The following is a 23503-nucleotide window of genomic DNA, read 5'->3' as shown; positions in this document are numbered from 1 at the left end:
TCTTACTGATTGTGTTCCGTGATGCATTCCTTGATCAATGTACTATCAAAAATCGATCGAATCGAAGTAATTCCAGAGAATAGCACGCTCAACCAAACTCAGTACCAACCTTATGTCATGCATGTATTTGAACTGTTAAACACATATACAAATGTTATCTAATATATAAAATTCTCGTGTCGCTGTGATATAATTAAACTCCTCCGAAACGGCTTGACCGATTCTCATGAAATTTTGTGTGCATATTGGGTATGTCTGAGAATCGGACAGCATCTATTTTTCATCCCCCTAAATGTTAAGGGTAGTCCATCCCCTAAATTTTAATTTTTTTGATAAAACTCTTTTTTTTTTTATAATACAGCATACAAAAATACATACAGCCCTTAGTTGTCAACCCTCTACGTTCAACCCCTATTTTTTATAACAGTAGATAGTTATTTTTATTGAACTAAAAAAAATCCTAGAAATAATGTAGGTACATGGCAAAACGACGTTTGCCGGGTCAGCTAGTGTAGGTATAATATTATTAGAGCCTAATTGAAACTCCGTTTCTTTTATTTCTTTAACAGTAGTACTAAAAAGCGTTAATGAGTCATAAATTTTGCAAAAACGTGTATTTTATAGAAAACATTCGAATTTAAAAGTTACACAAAAACTATCTAATTTACCGAAGATTTTAAGATAATCCATATCCACGAATTCATATTTCAGTTACGGCTAATTTCACATGTCATTTGTCTAAAATATCGGCTTTCATCGAAACGCGGGATCAATACCAGAAGCCAATTTGAATTCACATCTGGTTGACAGGTTCTTTTGAATACGGTCCGTAATGTCCGCGATGTTGACGTATGATTGTTACTTAAATAAAATGCAGTGGAATATGTTTCTTTAGATGAAAAATATTTCACGAAATGGGTAAATCGTATATGACGTTTTATAATTTTCACAAGGTTTGAAAACTTACTCCAAACCTAATTTTGTAATACGGACGTTAACTATCGCATTGGTAATAACTGTAAAGATAGAATAATGATGTGGAATAAATAAATAAACTATTATAAAAATATATATATTTCTCCGTCAATATGTCATATTTATATAATATGATACTTAACTTACTTATACCTATATATAATACTTATTGTAAAAGGAAGTTTACACTTTATAATCCTAGATTGTTAGATACATTATTTATTTATGCATTTACACTTTATTGCAAGAAATCGAGTAGGTACAATTAAAATAATTAAATGGAAAGGGCGGCCTTATTGTTATGTTATCATTGTCAAACTATGTATGTTGTTAGAATTTTTATAATCTTCACATAAGATTGAGTGATACCGCTACTATAACAAACTGTGGGAGGTCTTTCTGTTATAATATTAAAATAAGAGACTCGACACTATGTCAAAATAATCACAACAGAATGGCAGTGTTAGTCCCAGGAGTACGGGAAATTAAACAGTTACTAAGCGCAGAATTAAAATATTTTTGTAGAAACATTCAAGCGTGGCAAATCCCCAAACACAAAAAAGTGAAACGTACAAAACCGCGTAATTTCATTTTCAAAGGACACTTTGTAAGTCGAAATTAAAACTGTACAAATTCACGCACATTACATTGTATGCGATACCCCGCTAGGCAACAGTTAGGACAACTATTCCTCATATAATTACTATGGTGACAATTCCTTTCTTGTCTATGAATTGGTCAAAACAGGCACGCTTACGCCCCACGAGCTATTGTCCAACCGTCAACACACCGCATTTTGTCAAAATTTCGGTTTACACTTCTCAGAACGAGTGCCTTGTCGAACTTACGGTTCTCTGCGACAGTTACGATTTTTTGCTCTTCAAAATTTATGAGAACTAATAAATATTCAAAATTAGATTAGTTTATAGAGCAAACTTCCATAGTAGTCAATAGTTCACTTTCAACGTTTTGTTTGTTTTTGTGATCCAATAAAAAGTTTCGCTTTTATAGGTTACTTGGCGTGTGACTAAGGCTTTCGTTTTTTAAATTCTTTGTAATTTGTTTTGTCTGAATATTTTACAGATTGTAAGTTAAAACAATTATCCCTTACAAGATACCTACATAGATGACTGTTCGGAAAGAGCACACACACACTATTCACTAATATAATTACACTATATCTACTTATAATATGAATATAAGAACCTAGTTTTATTACTACTTATAATATGAACATCCATATTTTATTAAATTATAAATAAATTATAATATGGCTTCTTTGTGGTTATGTGAAATTTGGTTAACTTAGTATTAGCATACATTTTCACACACTGAGCGATGTTATAAAGTCTATTTAGTTCGGTCACTCATACCTATATAAAAATAACGAATTTGCTCACTTTTTTTAGATGAAGATTGCCTACAGTTCCCCTGCCTTACCCATAGCTTTGTTTTCTATTCAATGTGGTATGTATCTTCAATTGTTAATAAATATATTATGATAACGTATGAACATAGTGAAAGGTTTTTAAGAGTCGGAATATAATGTCTAAAAACATACTCTAAAATAAAAAAAGTATATAGATTTGAATTGTATATATTATAAGTTCTATGTGTCCAACTTAAATACATGTAAATACATAACTAAGTATTTGGTCGCTATCGGCTAATTTACATTATGAAAAATAAAGTGTGAGGAATCTGTATAAAAAATTGCTTTAAAAAGCGTAAAATTACTTGTAAATAATCATTAATTTATCAAAAAATCAATGACAATTAACGCACTGAAACTTGACGTTTGCTTTCATACTATCCTACTGTCATTAAAAAATTATTAATATTTCATTTGAATTTTTAGACCCAATACATAAAATTATTTAAAATATAAAATTGTATAGGTTCCAGAGTCACTAATGAATAACCTGTAATGTTTTTTTTAAATCTTGTCATTAGCACATGTGTACTAGCCGCTTTGTGTGTTGTGTGTACCTATCTTTTCACACATGCCAAATCTTAAGTATGAAAGATATCACGCTGCACGCCTATATTGCGGTACCTTTCTATCCTTATTTATAAATACTATTCTCAATAAGGACAGTACAGTTATCTTTAATATTTGTTGTATAGGACTCAAAATTTAAAGTTACTTAGCCTGTATGACTAACTTTGATTTACACATCAATTTGTTACACTCAAAAATAGTCCAGTGAAAGTTCCTTTTAATTTAACAATTGTTCCAAACGGAATTTCACTTTTAAATCCTAATTACCCTTTCACAACTACCCTCTACGATTTATGGTCGCACCGTTTCGCGCAAACGACAAATGGCTGTCAATGTCATTGTCTAACTGTTCGTAATAAATGCAACTCTTTCTTTTGACGCATCTAGCGGTGTTTTTCAAATGCCCGTTGTTTGAAAAGAAACGGACCTCGTTACGGTAAGCAAAAGGGTAAATAAAATTAGTTTTTGGAATGTTGTATTCAAAGGATTTTAGACTTTACGAACAACTTTTTTCAGTGATCTTGCCTATGGTTTTTTATTGTTTTATGTTCGCGAAATATAGCCAACCCTTTTGCAATTTGTTTTGTTGGGCCCCGTTAGATTTTTTATTATTTAAAAAACAGTTACATTGCAAAAAGGGTTGCCTTTTAAAAAGCCTTTTAGCAGAGGTTTTTGCATTGAAAATTGTTAATTATTATTAGGGTTATTGACAGCAAACATAATAGTTTTTTTATTACTGTGTTCTTTGCAAAACTATGTAACTAATTAGTTTCTATTATAACTGACTACATAATAAAATGTTAAGTTGAGAGCTAATAACAATATACTTAAGTAAAAACATTTACATTACATTGGTGCCCGGGGGAGCGTTATCAATCTATGTATTTTATAAATTAATGTTGAAACATCTCTCTATTTGCTTTGGCGGAGGAGGAGTACACAGGATAACAAGTGTCGATCTTCCAGCGTTTCTCTCATCTGCTCACAAAACTAGCTTTCTGGTTAGTAAAATCCTTAGATCTTGTTCTACAAACTGAAAAATTGCTGATTTAACTATTGCGAGTAATGCGTGGTTAGCATACAGCCCAGGCTTGAGGCTGCCTTCTAGAGTTAACTATCAAATGAGCTGGATGATCCTATTTGTAAATCTGGATTCCAAAACATATCACACCTCTATTACAGACCGCGCAAGACTGGTGGCGGTGGGATCTAGGGTAGCCGATCATTGGCATAATGCTTATCCTTCGCCAAACACTGGCACCCTTATGGACCCTGAATCACTCTGGATTGCCATCAGCATTCGCTTAGGAGTGCCCCATAAGTGTCCCTGTGGCTTTGAAGTAAGAAGCCTTGGACACCATGGTCTCCACCATGCCAAAGAGGTTGGTATTCTCGCCACGCCGCACTCAACGACATTATTCGCCGCTCTCTTGCCTCTGTCAATGTTCCAGCCATTTTGGAGCCTCAACCTTAGCGCTAAATATGTCTACCGTAAGTCAAACGTGTTAGACAAAGGGGTGGATGTCAGATTTAGCGCGAAATTTTCCAAATCACGCACGCTACTTTAGCTTAGAAATGAAATCGTTTATTTGCGAAGTGGTACAATTAGATCGATTTATTATAAAAATCCGCACAATCAGCCATACATATATAAATAGCCATGCAAATGTCTTTTACCTAAGATAAAATAAATAGAAATACAAAAAAACTATATTTATTATGGAATATAAGATACAGGTATCACTTATTCCGCGTCGTATTTTGTATCGGTAGACATCGCTACTCATCGGCAAAACACAGGGTGTAGGTCGAGAGAAAAAGCCAGCGTAAAAATCTCTCGGCGGCGTAAAACATCTATGTAAAGTTCTCTATAGATGACTAGCGCAGAACCTATAAAGAACTTTACATAGATATTAAAGAAGGCACATCTACAGATATATAAAATTCGTTACGATAATTAACGAGACAATTAAACAAAATCCCGGACATGAGGCAAAAATCACGACATGCCTACTCAATAACAATAATGTCCCTTTGTAAAATTGCCTACGTGTCAAATTGTACCGACTTTTTGTACCGAACTAGGAAATGGTATGTCTATTGCAATATAAACTTTGTTTCAAGGCCATAAGATATATAGTTTATTAACTTTGAGATAGCGTTAGTGATGTTTGCGTTAGGGTCCACTGTTTGAACAACAAATTAGTTCCATTATACGCTTGTAAAGGGAGATTTTGACGCCTAATATTACTTGCGCGTGTAATGAATACTTAAAATTAATGCTATTTACGATTAATTTTATACTCGTTTACGTCTTATTATCTTGAACGTCATAAAACGTGTTATTATAATATGAATGGTAAAATTAATTTTTACCTACAGTGCTTTGTATATAAAACGTTTAATGATGTAATTTTGTTTAGATTTCTAGTTATTTAGCAGATAGAAGAGACTCACATCCATTATTCGACTTTGTATAAGCGTGTTGTTCCCACGAGAATGTAAGTGCGTGCTCCTATTCCTCCATGCCTACTGCTGACAGAGGACAAATCTTTGTTTCTTTTTTTTTTCGTGGTATATGTATTTTTTAATATGATTGATAAATACTTAAAGATGTCGTGTGGATCATGGTGTAATGGTTGCAGTTTTACTAACATTTTGTAAAACAAACAAACTTGGCGATAAAATTAGAAGCACTTAATATGTATTTCTTTAATGACGTTCATTAGTTACCTAAATGAGTAAATGATTTTGAATTTGAATATTACACAAATTATGAAATACTCTTAACATTAAAGCATAAACGCATAACAAGTCTTTAGACAGACAAAAAAGTAATTATTTATTTAATTATTTGTACAGAATTGATATTGAAATAAAATCTTACATTCATAAACAAAAGAAAATTAATTTAACAACTATTTGCACACCGTCAAGAGTAAAATACAGCATCATTAAACTCACATAATATACTGAAAAAAGCAAGTAAATTATAAATGATGTCAGGCCATTGACTGACCATAGCGAAGAAATACATTTTACGACATCGAATCTAGAACTATCGAGACTAACATAAAATAAAAATAAAATAAAATATGTTTATTATGGAACATAAGATACATGTATCACTTATTCCACGTCATTAAATTTGAATTTGTAGGCATCCCTACTCATCGGCAAAGAAGACAGAGGGTGTAGGCCGAGAGAAAAAGCCGGCGTAAAAAACTCTCGGTACTCTTTTAAAATATCAAATCATCAAACAACACTTATTTTAATATTGAATAAACCATTCACAGAGTTCTCAGTCACTGTCCATTATTAATACTGATTATAAGATACAACTGAGCCAGGCATTAACGCCTTTTTATGCTCACCTATATAGTTATAAGATATAGGGGGCTCCGGAAAAACACTTAAAAAATACCCGACTTATAAATCTGTGACAAATCAAGAAATTTCTAGTTAAGGACCTTCAAACAATTAATACAAAATTATTAATTAATAATAGACGTATAGGGAATTTTGGAATAGGCTCAAGGTAATACGTAATTTAAAACTACGTGTAATTTAAAGGACGTGGGGCGCTCTGTACCATATTTTTCGTCTATAGAGCAACCCACGCTTTTTCACAATAATACCAGTATTTTTTGTTCATTACCATTTTCAGCCTAAATTAGGAATTATTTATCACTTTTTAGTTTGATGTGCTTTAAAAGCGTGTTTTTTAGTTTTTTAAAACTATTATTTATTTTTTAGTTAAATTTTTTTTATTTATATTTTTCGGATTATAGCATTGTCATCGATCTTTGACAGGTGCGCAAAATTTGAATAAAATCTGTCCGTTTAAAGTGGGTCAAATTCGAGTCCGAAGGAGTCGGTTACATACATACATACATACATACAGGTGAAGCTAATATAAAGCGTGTAAAAAAGCTAAGAAGAACGTCAGCGCATCTAATTATTGGCCATGTTATTTGAAATGTTAACATATTCACTCACCCTTAGTATCAAACACATACATGTCGTCAAATTAAATAGCTTACAAATTTTAGAACTTTTTGTAGTCAATGTTATATGGTGTAGGCACTGTGCCGGCGTCCTTTTAAAACAATTCAGCTATAGTGATTACAAAGAGAAACAATGGAGGTTATAAAATTCTATTTTGCCTACAATAAACTAATTCTTTCCTACTGTTCTATAGCCTACCTTCCGAATAGTAAAGTAATAAAATTTGTAACATTAGCGGTGCCTTTGAGTTTCTTCGTGCACTTTGTTTTTGCAAACTTAAAAATTGCATAAAACATCTTTTTAATAGAAAGTTTGGTGAAATTTTATAATGATTTCGAAGCTAGCTAAGTGATTGCTAAAAATTACTTCGTTATTTAGGTAGTGATAGTGATTTAATTATTATAGATAGGCAATATTTATACGGAAAGATTAATCAAAAAGATGGGCATAGATTTTCAGTTGTTTATTTTGATATCGTAGCCACAGTAGTAGTTTTGACTCCAGATATGTTATCAGTTGGTAGACTAAGATGAATCCAACGTAGGTATTGAAACCCCATGCTATGCCCCAATATACTATTGTTTAAGATTATCTAGATTAAAATCTCTAAATTAGAATTCGTATAAATTCTAACTTCGCAAATAATGACTATTCGACAAAAAAACTAGTTTTATAAAAACATATCAACAGCCTTTTACAGTATCTACATCGAATAGGTCATTAAATTCTTTAAACCTTCAATTCTTAAAAAGTATATTTTTCAAATACCCGTCTTAATATTACCAGATCCTCGATATCGTCATATATTTATTCGTTAGTATGTAGGTACCTAAAGCTTGTTTACGTAACAATAATATTTATCCTTTTTTCTAGTGCTCCAGTACAGTTAGAAAACGGTGCATGAAGCAATATTGGGGCAGTAAATGCAACGGTCCATTTTATAACCGGCTACTTTCTTTCCGTTACTCTATTTCTACTGTTTATGGGCCGACAAAGGTCCCGTTTGCGCCATTTGTATGGAGAAAGCTAAAAACGGGTCAAAGTCGACAGTTATTTTATTAGACAGTTATATTTTTGCGAAACGTATTTGAATATTTAATTGTTTTAGCAAAGGAGGGCAGTTGAATGGCTTTGTTTAAATAGAGAACTATTTTTCTAAGTACGAGAAAGTGCCTACTTTTTTAGGAGTGTGCGAAATCATTCAGTCAATGGCAACATTGTTTACACATCGTTGAGCATCAATTTTAAATTTAGAATTGAATCTTTCTTTGGGATTTGATTTTTAAAACGACTGCGGTTAAGGACCAAACATTTCATAGCAATTAATGTTTTTATATGCTCACCAATCTAAGCAACTAAACAATGACATATCTGGGCAATATACGTGCATATTTAATGTTATTTGTGATATATATTACCAACTCTACCACGCCTTGATAAGGCAATGATCAGTAGCTCCTAAATTAATTTTGTTCTTTAGTGAGATTTTAAAATATTTTCACAACAACCCTTCACCGTGACATTAGTGTCGATAAAACAAGATGCGAAGGCAACCAAAATGATAAGTGAATTCCAAATTTGAATTTGGTGTTATACCAGATTTAATTTTGGAATTCACTTTAATCTTTTTTCCTAAATAAAATGCGTAAACAATTGACGATCGTTCGGTGTTATAATTCCACTTTTGATTCGTATCAAGGCGACGGCTGCGTGAATTGTCCAATTGTATAGAACTGTGTGTATAGTGTTGTGTGGTCTACGTATGTGGGTAGCACCCGTGTAATCGAAGTCAAAATGCATGAAATTGCGTCACCTTAAATCGATATTTGAAGTGCGATCGCTTTCAAGTACACTGACAATCGGCAGGGGCTTAGTGTAATCGATTGTAAACGTATTGTTAATGTATCGAATGACACTTTCGTTTATCTATGCCCCATTTTTTATTCCCAGGTTTTGTGTGTCTGTAGTCCGTCTAGTCCCCGTCTGTAAGTCTGAATTTCAAATAAAGAATCAATTAAAAATAATTCAGAGACTTTCGGGCTTAAATTTATCTCGTTAACATTATGATAATCAACTTGATATGTATTTTGAATTTAAAATTATAAGCTGTGTTATTCGAAGAACTTTTGGCCCTGTTTGCGACGACGCGACAGTGTTTGGTGTATTCGCTTCAGAACTTAATAACATCCTTCACGATAGAACATCGTCCAATTCATATACACAACAGGCTCAAATGGTTGGGACATGTGCACCGAATGGCAGACGACAGAATCCCTAAAACCTTACTGAATTCACAACCTGGTGGCCCAGAGAAAATCCATAAGGCTGCGTTGGTGGAAGTTGTCAAGAATCTCAAATAGGTATTCGAAGTTGAATGCATGAAGCACGAGATAGATTGCCATGGTGAAATATAGGTACTATAGAAGGTGAAATAGAGGCTAAGTGATGTGATGTTGGTGATGATGATAAGCAAGAATTGCTTGCAAAACGTCGGAACTGTGTCCTTAATATACCTATATAGTAACTTCCAATAGTGATAGCGGTATGTCCTGATTGATGTATGCAATTTCGATGTAAGTACATCTTTTTATATCCATACCGCTAATCTTAGAATCGCGATTTTTTTATGTAACAGGAGGCAAACGGGCAGGAGACTGACCTGATGTTAAGTGATACCATTGCCAGGAAGCTCGCAAGTATGTTGCCTGCCTTTTAAGAAATGGTATGCTCTTTTCTTGAAGGACCTTAAGTCGAATTGGTTCTGAAATTCTTCAGCGGGCAGCTGACAGCTTAAAAACGCTCAGTTGTGGATCGACGGATGTTGAGGTGATACGGATGGTATTTTGTATTCTGCCTTGACGTCCGATGATGAAACTCAGCAGCAGGTATTAGTCCGAACAACTCCTCTGAACACTCTCCATGGTAAATGTGACTCTACGCGAAATAACCACAGAGATCTGTCAGTATCTGAAGGTACAGTGTAAGTGGTAGGTACATACATTTCTGTTCCTAATCTAAATTAACGTAACGTAACGCTTTTTCTTATACGGATTGCCGTATAAGAAAAAGCGTTACAACAAAGATGTCATTATATCTCCGTATTTATTTTAAGACGAGTGTTGTGTGTGTGACTAACTCACATATGATATGATTGGGTACATTAATCACTATTTCTGTAAGTTTATTGGTTTAACTTTTTATGCCAACCTACAAAGATGAATGGATAATGAAAACAAAGGATCAATATGGTGTATCTAAAATATTTTGCGGTTTGGAAATTTCATTCATAAATTTAGATAAATATTTGTTTAATGCTGCCAGTCAAATTTGGACTTTATTGCATTAAGATAAGGTTGTCAGCAAGGATTATTGAAGTAAGATTTTTACACGGTTAGACGCCACTTGAGACCACCCAAGACGGCAGATTTCGCACCACACTCCACAGAACAAATACAACTCACTTGCACTGTTGTGAAAACTGGTTCATCGTGATACTCATAGTCGTCCATTAAATTATGTGGTAAATTAACTTGTACAATATACCTTATTCAAACTTAATCAGTAGTTGCCTCTTTTAACTGACGCAGGTTTTCGTCTCTTTCTGTCGATGAGTTTAATTTCTTGAGACAGATGTGTCCCTTTAAAATAATTCTAGACCCAATGACTATTTGTCTTGGGAAAAAAATAATACGGATAGTCTTATATATTCAGTCTTAAATAAACACCCTTCAAATTATAGAGCATTTTGCTATGAAATATCTTGTTTCGAAATAATCTATGGATTTTTAAATCTACTCTTCTTTAACCTTAACTGAATATGTCTTACTCATAGACATAAATGCAAAATGAAGCAATAAACTATGAAAAGGTATAATATACGACATACGTATAACCAAGACATAATACAGCATAAAGCTTGTAGGTTTGACAATTGACACACCATATATACCAATTGACAGACGCGTTATACCAAATCTATAGTCTACTGTACAGTCTACATTACATTACTCCGAATTTAAAAAATACCACTGGTATTTTGAATTTAGAATCTGATCTAAAGCAATACAGCTTATACATCTGAACTATAAGCAAAGTGCTAGCATGGTATATGAAAGTAATAAAAACGTAGAGAATATCTAGATACATTTGATACGCAATGAGAGCCACTTCTGACTAAATGCTGATTATGTTGGGCCATTACATTACAACACCGACACATTGCTTATAACATGTGCGGTGTAATTTATAAACTTTGACCAATTTTCATTCAAAATCTTGGATTCTAAAACATCAAATATCGAGTACAGGATTAGGCACATTTTTTACAGAAATAATTTCACATAACAACATAGTTCATGAAACGCAATTTAAAATACCAATGTTAACCTATGTTTCATGCCCTACTCGTTATAAGTCAAGCATCTTATTGTAACTTGTGAAAGTAATACTTCAAATATGAGAAACGGAGACACAGTTTCTTACATATTTGCAGCTTGTATGATATAATACTTAAATGAAAAATTACAACCTTTTTTGGGCCTTGGCATCAGATTGCATCCGTTTTCTTGATTTAATCAGAGTTTAGTCTGTCACATGTCAATTCATGGATTTAAGACCAACCAGAGTCCATTGGTGCACAAACGGAGATCTACATGTCTCATGCTGAAGCAACTAGGCCAATGGAGTTAACTACAATTAGCTACTTAGATAAAAGCTCATGAATTAATATTAAAAATTATAGCTCTTATTCACTTACGAGGTACAAGATTTTCATCAATTGATGTTGTCAATTAAACAGAAACACAATTCTAGGTTACAAGGTTTAATTTTTTGATATTGATGAGGTATTAGAATTATTATAGTGTTAAAAATACATGTGCGGACTTACCACTTCCGCGAAAACTTCAAGTATGCGCAGTCTTTTTTTTTAACTTGGGGAAATACATCCCCTACCGCGGTGCGACTGCTTAGTGCGGGAGGGTTATGTGGGACTCGCGATTGTGCATACCCACTAAAACCCCAAGGCGCCACCAACAATCGCCGTAGGCGGGATGTGGTAACAGCAGAGCCTTATCCGCTTCCGGACATGCGATGCGGCGGTTGCGTCCGCCTCTCCACGCCCATTTGTGAAGATACTTCTTGACACAGCAAGTATCCGGACCGGGCAGAGTCTTACATTATCCTATGTAAAGTCTACAAACCATTTGTAGACCAGTTTCAATTTGTTATAATCAGCTTAATTTTGTGGCTTATACCATACAATACGGTAATCATTGATAGGCGTAGCGATAATGACTGTCACAATAGACATGCGAGCTGTTATATTTATAGCTTAATTATGATAAAACAAGATAGAATTCGCTTTGCGGTGAAATCGAATGCATTAAGTTACCACTTAGAAGGTAATGTAAATGGAAATACGACATATTTAATTGTTATTCCGTATAATTCAGAAAAACTACTAAGTTTTCGAACCAATTCGACTTAGGGTCCTTCAAGTAAAGAGCGTACTAATTTTTTAAAGGCTTGCTACGAAATCGCGAGTCTGGCAATGCGAGTGTCCATGGGCACTTAACACTAGGTTGGTTAACCTATCTATATATCTATACCTTCTTCCCGTGTCCCTGTTATATACAAAAAAACTAGTCTTATGACATTGATTACTCTTAATAACTCCTTTCTCGTTTTCTCTCAACTACTATTCAATATTTCTAAATAGAAGACTAAAATACAATAAAAAGACAGCATATGAGCGTATCCTGTCCATATGAATTAATTAAAAATAATAAATTATTACTTATTATCTTTCAAAACTAAAACCAGAAATGATACTAAACTCCAATTTACTGAATTTTAGATCATAAAATTTGCCTCTATAGAATTTGCTTTCATCTGAAATCTAAATCGCTTATGAAGGTCAATTGTTTTGTTATTGAATATGATAATAATGATTGAGATAATCTTCATAAAACTAAAAGGTACAGGTACCCAAGGAGGGTATGTACACTTCTGGTCTTGAAGAATCCGTCTCTAGATGGGCACACTCAGACAGCGCGCGTATTCTGGGGGAATAAAATCCTCCCTCAAAGGCAAGCAACGCACCCACTAAAAAGGGGTCCATAGGCGTGTTTGGGAACTAAATGTTATTCTTACACTGCGGGCTCCCAATGGTTTCCTAAAGAAGAACTATCATAATACACCAGATCTATCGTTCAGGTCAAAGTAGTCAAACAGCTAAAATTACTAAGTAAAATAACAAACTACAAAAACTTCTATTAATTAATAGAAGGTAAAAATGTAATGTTATTCTTCCTGTTTGGTTCATTAACATTTAGCCCCACCCCCTGACTTCACCCTTGTCCTATTGCATATTTAATTATTGTATCATACATAAATAGGACATAAGATGTCGGTAATACCGAGCAATATCAAAGTGACGCAATAATTTCGGCCTGATCAAAAGTTTTGCAATAAAATTATTAGTGGAAATATGCTACCGTAACGGCCGGCTTTTCTGATGTCCCTTATCAGCTATCAGTCGCGGTCTCTTTCATCGTTTATCGGCTACTTTGAACTCATATCAACGACTACCTGTGAATTGTCCCATTAATACATAATGGATGTCATGATAATACGTTTTAGCGACAAGAGCGTAGTTTTTGATAATATTGCAAAGTTTAAAATCATATAAGCCGAAAGCGGTTATTTGGTGTACAAGGAACATATTTATTATTTAATATATAGAAACTGAATAATTTTGTTGCAGATGGACGCTCTTTTCTCTAAATTTCCTTGTTTTTTTTCAGATTTGACTGTTCGATGTGATGGCCGTCGATGTTCTCAACACGGAACAGCGAGATATTTCATAGAGCTGCAGTGAACTACGATATCGTGCACTCTGTCATCCACTTATTATTATTCTAAGTTAAATATTATATTATTCTAAAGTAAATACTGTATATTTGTGTGTTGGAAAAAAATTACATTATACTAAAGATGTTTATAAAAATAACTTTCTAAAGAATTTAAATACATTATTATTTTCACATTGGCTATATAATAGTCGATAGCGGCCAATGCGTAGCCAAAGTGTCAGATCTTTTAATTACCCTTAGATAGGTACTGTGTTCAATAGTCACATATAGGTTACATTATATCTATGAGAATCTCTTTCATCTATCTCTATTTTTATAAGTTATGTTTGTATTCTCCACAATTTCCTTCGAAGCCTTCCTCCAAATTCAAAACTATCAAACCTAGAAATTATTCTCTGTGTATAGAATGCATCACAGATATTTACATATATCAACAAAATAAAGTCTTCAATTATATCGAATACAAGTAAGTCTTAAATCATTACATTACATCGCGTTTTAATTAATTAAGTTGTGTGAATCATTACAATGCATTAAAATACATGTAAGAGATAATGATCGGCTAATTGACGATTTAATTCAAATCTAAATGCATTCGATTAATCAAGTTAATTAATGAGTTATTGCATACAAGTTGTTGTATTCTGTACCGACATACTATGAAAATAAATTATCATTTGTTTAAAATAAATGTTGGAATAAATATAACTTAGGTTGTCGCATCGGGCGTTTTCATTTTGATATATGTATTTATTATATTATGTACACCATAAGTTTGAAGAAGAGAAGGGTTGATGTACGCTTCATCAACTTCTCTTCTTACGAAGAATATTTTTCTTCGATCTTCGCAGTAGTAAACGCTTCATCAACTTCTCTTCTTACGAATAATATTCTTCTTCGATCTTTTATTCCCAGGTGTATGACTGAACCTCTATGCCTAGGTATACGAAACAATTGCTGTTAACCTTGGGATCAAAACCAAGGAGGTTATAAATATATGATTTTTACATACTAGCCTGATTTTTTATCTGCGGAGAATAAATAGGGATAAGTTAGTAAGAATGGTCTTCATACAATGTTAAAAAGTAAAATGCAAATGTGTGAAGACTCATTAAGAACATCTCTGTCACTTAGAGATACGTTTGAATGTTATTTAAAGTTAGTTCGTCTGTATTTATAACAGATCATATTGTCTTTATCACTTCCGTGATAAGGCATGTATATGTTATGAAGATTATATATACGAGGAATGTTATAAAAAATGCGTTTAAATGTGTTACAGTTTCCAATAAACTCGATGTTTTATTACAAATAATAATTTGCAACAAGCAACTGTTGATTATATTAATCATTTCAATGTTAAAACGATTAAAAACATTACACATTTGAAATCATACGATCATGATTCAATCGTTTATCAAAATTCTCAGTAGGTACTAATTTCACTTTATACCCCGTACAAAGCCCGAACTTTGAACACACCTAGGTAATTCAAATTTCGAACATTGCAAAATTCATTTCATTTCGCGTTCTTTTTTCAAAACCATTGTTTTTGTTTTCTATCTTGAATACGATTTTAAACAAAAGGTCATACAGGTTAAGCTTATCGCTTTCAAGAATTTTTATCTCTTCATTTTCAAATCCTTTGTATTGCCGGCATTTGAAAGAAAACGGTGGCTGACTGGGCGCCTAATACCATTATTTCAATCATAAAGTCGGTATGTTTGCACTTAGTTTGTACTTTGGCCATTCATTGTCGGCGCCTTTCATGTTCCTATGCAAACAGATTTTACCTTGAGCTAAATTTATCCTAATTGCAGATTTTTCGAGTTTTTATTAGCTTTTTGCTACGTATTTCCTGTTTCCAAGGTTTTATGAGTCAATTGTTGAAGATGTCGGAGGTGATTAGATATGTAGGTTTAACATTATCTTGTTACACACGGAAGGATTTAGGTAATGATTTTGAAACTATACAATCCCAACAGAAATGTTATTTAATATCCATATATCAACGATTCTCAAAATATTTCAAAATCATTATTCACTAAAAATAGTGAATGAGTTTAAAAAAATATTAGGTCGCGTATAGACCTTTCTCTCTATTTTAGAATATCAATTGGTTTTCATCGTTGGTTTATAAAAAAAATTGCCACTATACTATTAACTCCTGAACTTATACAAACTCAAAGAGTACCTACTGGACCGATTATAAAAATTCTTTCACCATTTGAATGCTACATTATCACTGATTAATATAGGCTATTTTAATTGCAAGAAAAAAAGGATCCCTACTAACACTACAATAATGTTAGCCAAGGTGTAAAAAATGCTTATAAAATATATTTCATCGCTTGCGCTGCGGGAACTATTGAACAAAAAAATTTTCTACAATATTAAAGAACATATCATACCTACAAAAGATGTTTGAAAAATAAATGTCCAGCCAAACGAAGCCGGGCTGGGCCGCTAGTATCGTATATAGCTTCTAGTAAAAGGCGGAGGTTCGACGGTTTGTATTAAGGTAAAATAATTCTTACATAAGAAAATGTTAATATCAGTAATACTTGCGTAACATTCACACGTCATCTTAATCTAGTGTTATCTAATTTTAAATGAGTCTATTTTGCCAAGCAAATGAATGGTTATCTTAATTTTACTATCAAGTTTATGTTTTTATCACTCACGTCTCAATTCGAATGTCATTCTTGGAAAGTCTAGACTTTTACACCTAATACACATATACATAGAAAGGTATGCAACGCTTTACCCAAATGATGTACATAATCTTATTCATATTATGCAGTTAGTTAGTTAAAGATTGCCTTTTCACGTTTCTCTATTAATTATGTTCAATTTTCATTAAATTTTCCTTCATTCTCCCACTATTTAATTGATACTATTTTGGCATTCTGTTCTTGACACATTTTGTCGATTTCCAACTATAAAGTCCAGTGTCAGCTGATTAAAATATACTTACTAATAAAGTGTTCAATATTTCTTTAAGTCTAAATTGAGTTGTTAAAAGAATTAATACTAATTTGATCATCACGTTCTTGTCAAATTTGCAACTAAAATAATGTAGTGTGAAACATAAAGGTTTATTTACGTTATATGTAACATTTCAATGTTTGTACGATGTCGCTGGAATGGAACCAACCTATAATTTATAAGTTTTATTTTTGGGTCCCGGGTTCGATCCCCGGCTGAGACGAACATCGACGCGATGAGCATTTGGTGTTGTGCTTAGGTCTTTGGTGTTTAAATATATATTTATAAGTCTATCTATCTATGCGTTCGTATCGTTGCCTAGTACCCATAACACAAGCTTCACCAGCTTAGCATGGGACTAGCTCAATTGGTGTGAATTGTCCAATAAAAAATAAAAAATCAACGATTCAACTTCAATATGTAACGCGATTTCAACATTGACAGTCAAGAATCTGGAAGACATGACGGTTTTTCAATATGGTTTATTTTACAACGGGAAAGAATAGCGCATTTAGAAAGTAAAAATTGGACGCACAACTGGCGTTCGACCTCAAAAACAGTTGGGAAACCCTGAACCATTGGACTAATTCTTAAGATTTAGAGTCGAAGGTAGAGCTAAGTGTGTCTTTCGTATTTATTGCACACATACAGCATTCAAACTAAGAGATAAGTTGCGACTCTATGTCCAAGCGTAAATATCTTCTTATAAACCCTAAAACCAGAGAATGTTAAAATAAAATAATCTATAGTTATTTTCGGTTTTGTCATTGAGGGGGTTAGATTCTAATTTAAGATAAATCAACGTCCCTTTCTGAAGAATTAATATTCAAATTTATGTCAGTCTTTGATCCGTAAAATTCAATTACGTTTTGATTTTCTACAATTTGCCCTTCAGGCAATATTTACATTATGTTTAAAGTATTCTGTCAGCAGTGTAGGCCTAGTGGCTTGACCGTGCCACTCTCATCCCTGAGGTCGTAAGTTCGATCTCCAACTATACCTACTCCAATGACTTTCTGACTATATAAATACTCGCTCTTACGGTGTAGTAACAGTGGAGGAAAACGGGATGCCACAAATCCAAAAATTTACGACATGTGTCAGAATTTTTTTTATAGAATAGGGCAGACATGAAGCTGATCGCCTACTAGTCTGTGAAATAAAAATGGTCAAAGAAACAGATGCTTCCTGAAAAAATTTAAATAAGGAAGAGGCAGGTTTAAATTTTAGTATTAGAAGTTCTAAAGGATTTTTATTCTTCCAACTCCGGCCAGCTCAGGAAAATGGCCTCATCGGTTTTCGACGTATACGTCGGTCGGTGTAACAAACGAATATTTATTTATAATTAAGAACTAACGTTTAATATAGTAGCACTTATAAATGGATCTTTTACACAATAAGCCTTGTTGTAATTTAATTCTTTCGTCGCAATAATTTCAACTTCAAATCAACAAGGTGTCTACTTGGCAGCTGTACTTAAACGGTTTACGCAACGAAAATTGATCTGTATTACCAACTGATTGATGTGTCAATCGCTTGTAAGATCAAAAGCTGGGGCTTATCACATAAAAAGGTTGGGTTTGTTGGTCTGTAGTTTTGTTTCTTTCGAATGCATTTTGTGTATCGCAGTTTTAGAATATTATTATACTTATAGTGGATACTACCTATTTCTTAAACATGTATTATAAAATAAATTAATCAGTAGCGCTACAACCTATTTAGGTCTTGGCCTCAGATTCTGTTTCATGATCTTTCATCTAATAGGCTAGTAGGTGATCCAGTGCCTGACACACGCCTTTTTGGGTCTAAAACTTTTTGGACATGTCGGTTTCCTCACGCTGTATTCCTTCACCGTTCGAGCAAATGTTAAATGCGCACATAGAAAGAAAGTCCATTGGTGGACAGCCGGGGTCGAACCGACGACCTCAGGTATGAGAGTCGCACTCTGAAGCCACTACTGCTCTTAAAACATGTTTTATAGAAATTTAAATTCTGCATCAGACTAGGTACACACATACGGTATACCTAATCTACATTTTGTTATTTAGAATAGCGCCTGGCACCTTTACAGCATGGAAATTAAATTAAATACAGTTAGTTATCTTATAAACTAAATATTATATTTATCATGGTAATTCTAATTGTATTTATTTTATATGCGTCACCGTACTAGTGACTCATAGGTACACAGTATTCTTTTTAATAGCACGTGCTTTAATTTAAATGTTTATAGATTCATATCAGTGTTCCACTCACAATCTGTAAATTGTTAGAGTGAAATATGTTCATAAATTTCTCAATCAAGTATTTTCGCATATAATTCAATAATTTACTAGGAGTTTTACTTGCATGTGGAGTGATATTGGCTGCTACACCGCTATTCTATGGAGTCTAACTCAATACGAAGTCTTCAATCATTGTGTTCTATAATATTCATACAAAACATACCGATTCGGTCCTTGGACTAGACGCATTTAATTTAGAGAGTATGATTTTTAACAACAGAAACTCCGAGCTAAAATCCTAATAAAATGGTTATATATATATATTATGTATAGCGGAACAAACGGCTCATCTAATGTTGAGTAATACCGCCGCCCATGGACACTCACATTGCCAGAAGGCTCGCAAGTGCGTTGCCTGTCTTTTAATAATTGGTACACTATTTTCTTAAAGGAATTTTGGGTCTTTAGGGTGTAATATATCGGAATTACTTCAGTAAAATGCATAAAGAGTGCTTGCGTACTGTCGTCACTACTATTCTTTTTATTCAATTAATCGAAGCGCTAATAATATCTGAGTTAACAAAACGTAGTATTGTACGATAAGTATCTAATATATAAAATTCTCGTGTCACAACGTTCGTTCCCAGACTCCTCCGAAACGGCTTGACCGATTCTTATGATTTTTTTTGCATATTCAGTAAGTCTGACTATCTATCTTTCAAACCCCTACGTGATTTTTTTTTGGTTTTATTTTTTTATGATACATCATACATACAACTCTGAATTTTCGCCGATCAACCTCTATTTTTTGTTGATAGCTATTTTTATTGAACTAAAAAATGTTTCATAGAATAAAACATGGCAAAACAACGTTTGCCGGGTCAGCTAGTGTAATATAGATTCTTTATTAAACGTGTACAGCCACGTGACATTACTAGTCGTTCCTGGTTAGTCAATGTTTGCGTCGGGCCTTTTGATCAGCTCTCAAAGAATGCCGCTCGTGTCGGGTCTCACCTGACCGGTGCTTGTGTATTCGCATCTAAATGTACTCTGTATGACGTATGTGGCTCAGTTGTTTAAGGTTTATTATGTTAGTACCTAATAAAATCGGAAATATTGACGTGTGGGCAAAATTTCGCGAACTGTTAGACGAAATTTTACGTAAAAACGTAATAATTCATATTATATATAATAAACTTACGTGTTGGAAAGTATAGGAATGATTAAATATTATTGGTTTAATATAATCCAAAATTCGTTGAAGATACTTTTAGTTTCGTATATAGAATAGAGATATAGTAATTGTATAAAAAAACCGAACTATGTATATCCGGTTTAATATAATATACCAAAACGGATAAATAGTAAGATTGTTATAATAACGCATTTTAATCTTGCGTGGTCTATTTAATTATTGCAATCAAACAATTATCAAGATAAAAACTTAAAAAATATTTTTTTTCTTACAAAGTAATTAAGTAAAGTATTTAAGTGTGAAATGTTGAAATTAAATTAAAAGTTATTAATTTATAAATTAGTTTTAATGTTGGTACGACTATTTTAGGAATAAAATAAGTTAAATACATAGTAAATACCTACCTATGTTGCACTAACATTCCCTTAGAGTCGAACGCTTTCTAAAGTTAGAGATTTAAGTATTTTTAAAGTCCTTGATGAATATTTAATACTAAACGTGAAGACGTCTTTTGTTACTGAATAGTAAAATTACCAACTATACAGTAAAGACTATAAAAAGATAAAATAAAAAAGGATATGCTTATTCAGAATAGAATTTAATAGAGTTGTTTTGCATACTTAAAATGGCTACAAAATATGCAAAGCCTATACAAAGACTTGCCTACAAAACGCAATTATGACAGCAATTCGCTCCTAATAGCTTTACCAGAGATGTTCTGTCACCAAAAATTTGCATTCGTCCATTCTAAAACGTAATAAATTCACCAAAGTTACTGTGACAAAGTTCTATTCTCTTCATCCAACGTAGCGATGTGGAACCCCGTGATTTTAGGGAAAGTGGCCGTTGCATCTATTTGCGATAGTCGGTAATCGATTGCGAAGGCAGTTCTCAGTAGGCCACGCCTACTGGGTGGGGTTAGGCTGCTTCGGGAGCCGGCACAGGCGCTGGTGGCGGCGCCTTTGATCGCCCCCTACCTTCACACAGAGGTCGACAGCGAACGCACACAAGCTCATTACACTTTGCGCGCTCACGCAAGCCGGTTGTCTGTCATACCCGGTTTGTGGACATCAGTGTTGTGTAGTGTTTTGTTTTATGGATTGTCTCGCAATGGAAGATAAGGCGTACAGTGTTGACAGTTCAGACGATATTAATATCGAGGAAGAGGAAGAAGAAATTATCGAGGATAACCATAGTGAGTACTTTTATTCGGTTTTTCCATACATTCACTATATATAATGTTATTAAACTACTAGGTGGTTTTCATAGTTTTTGATTACACAAATAAATAGAGTTTAATATAGGTAGGTCAGTTATTAATAGATATTAATTATTTCGTAATAATTTATGCTTATATGCGTTATTTAATCTTGATAATAGAAGTGAATCATGATAAGCTTATCAATTGAATGTTTAGTTTACGACTTCAAATTTCTAAATATAATTTTTTTACAGGCTATCCGCCGGATTTTCCGATCGAAGCGCTTGTGAAGTTAGAGAGACCGTCTCCACCTTTGCCGACGCCGCCGCACACGCCGACAGACGACACACCACCCGCTGTGGTTGTATCCAGACACCAGGCGTGGCCCGCGCCCCAATACCCCAACTACAGAGCAATGCAAGCCCCATACTCCTACGAAAAAGTCCCATACAACTATCCCACTCCTTACGTCCAACCACAAGTCGCCACCTTACCACCATCCGCTCCATACCACGCAATGCTAGTCAACCAGTGGATAAGAAACGCTGCCTTATACCATCACACTCTACGATACCCGTCTATGGCGCAGAGAATGCCCGGAAGAAACCCACCACCAATGAGAGGACCAGGAGTCGCAGGAACGAGACCAAAGAAGCAATTTATTTGCAAATACTGCAATCGCCAGTTCACAAAGTCCTACAACTTGTTAATTCACGAAAGAACACACACGGATGAAAGGCCGTACTCATGCGATATCTGCGGCAAAGCTTTCAGAAGACAAGATCATCTTAGAGACCACAGGTAGGTTTTGTACAATGCCTTAACTTATATACTTAATTATAAATGTCACGCGATGAATGTTAAGGCGGTGATAAGAAAGTTAAAAAAACAAAACCTTTTTGTGAGGTCGCGAGGCGCACGCGTTCAAACCAGTTTTTGTTCTATCCGATGACCATTTTCAACGCGCACCGTCGAACAAATTACCTGCTATATCTTTGGACCTTTAGAATCAATATCTAATGTCGTGAACTTTTAGTGAAAGTTTACTAATGTTATTCTATTATTTCAGGTACATTCATTCGAAAGAAAAGCCATTCAAATGCACGGAGTGCGGCAAAGGGTTCTGTCAGTCACGAACGTTGGCCGTTCACAAGATTCTGCATATGGAGGAGTCACCCCACAAGTGTCCCGTATGCAACAAAAGTTTTAACCAAAGGTCGAATTTGAAGACGCATCTATTAACTCATAGTGAAGCGAACAAGCATCACATAGAGCACCTCGAGGGATGTCAGGAAGTGTCATCAACGAGTCAGGCGTCAGAGAGTCCCTTACTGGATCTGTCTCACAAGCCATCACCTCCCCCTCAAGCATACCATGTGTCTCAGGCATCACCAGAGCAACCGAAGAGACCTCTAGGTTTTTCAATAGAAGATATAATGAAGCGCTAAAAAGCCTCGTACAAACCATTCCGAGTACCTAACCTACCAAAGTGATCACTTATAGTATTATAATTTCAGTATTATTAGTTAACGGTACTCATCAATTATTTCAAGTTTGATCTTTACTAAAGACTGATTGTTTATAATTATTGTTATGTTTCTAAGATGTTTATTTATTGTGATAGGTGGATAACTAAAGTTACCAAAAATATTACCGTTAGATTACCGGACTTGTAAATTACTATAGTATTAACGTTCCATTGTAAGTAGTTAAGTTAATTTAAGAGGCTATGATAAAATTTAAGAAAAGAATTATGAAATTATTACTTTGTTTCATTTTTACATTAAATAATTAATTGAAAACGTTTAATCAAATATGTCGACTATTAAATTAATTGAGACTTAATTGACTTCTTAGATATAAACATTACTTAACTAAACCTAATTAGATTACCTAAAGACAATTATTATATATCTATTAAATTGATAGAGGTAAGAGAAGTTGTAAACATTTATCGCTTCTAACATTTAAATAATCTAACATTTCCAACGAATACCTTCTTAGTTTATTAAAACAAGCCATACTATTCACATA

At 33.7% G+C, this 23503-nt stretch overlaps 1 protein-coding gene across 1 annotated transcript; it reads left to right on the top strand.

Annotated features, from left to right (window-relative positions):
• Positions 1–21300: 21300 nt before the first annotated feature.
• Positions 21301–23231, top strand: LOC125060921 (protein odd-skipped). Its single transcript, XM_047666035.1, has 3 exons — positions 21301–21463; positions 21724–22270; positions 22539–23231. Exons 1-3 carry the CDS (start codon positions 21364–21366, stop codon positions 22915–22917), a joined length of 1026 nt encoding a protein of 341 aa, XP_047521991.1. The 5' UTR covers positions 21301–21363; the 3' UTR covers positions 22918–23231.
• The last annotated feature ends 272 nt before the right edge of the window (positions 23232–23503 follow it).

This window comes from Pieris napi, chromosome 22 (assembly GCF_905475465.1).
Source record: "Pieris napi chromosome 22, ilPieNapi1.2, whole genome shotgun sequence".
NCBI lineage: Eukaryota > Metazoa > Arthropoda > Insecta > Lepidoptera > Pieridae > Pieris > Pieris napi.
The sequence above is the reverse complement of the archived record's forward strand: the minus strand, read 5'-3'. Positions and strand labels throughout refer to the sequence as shown.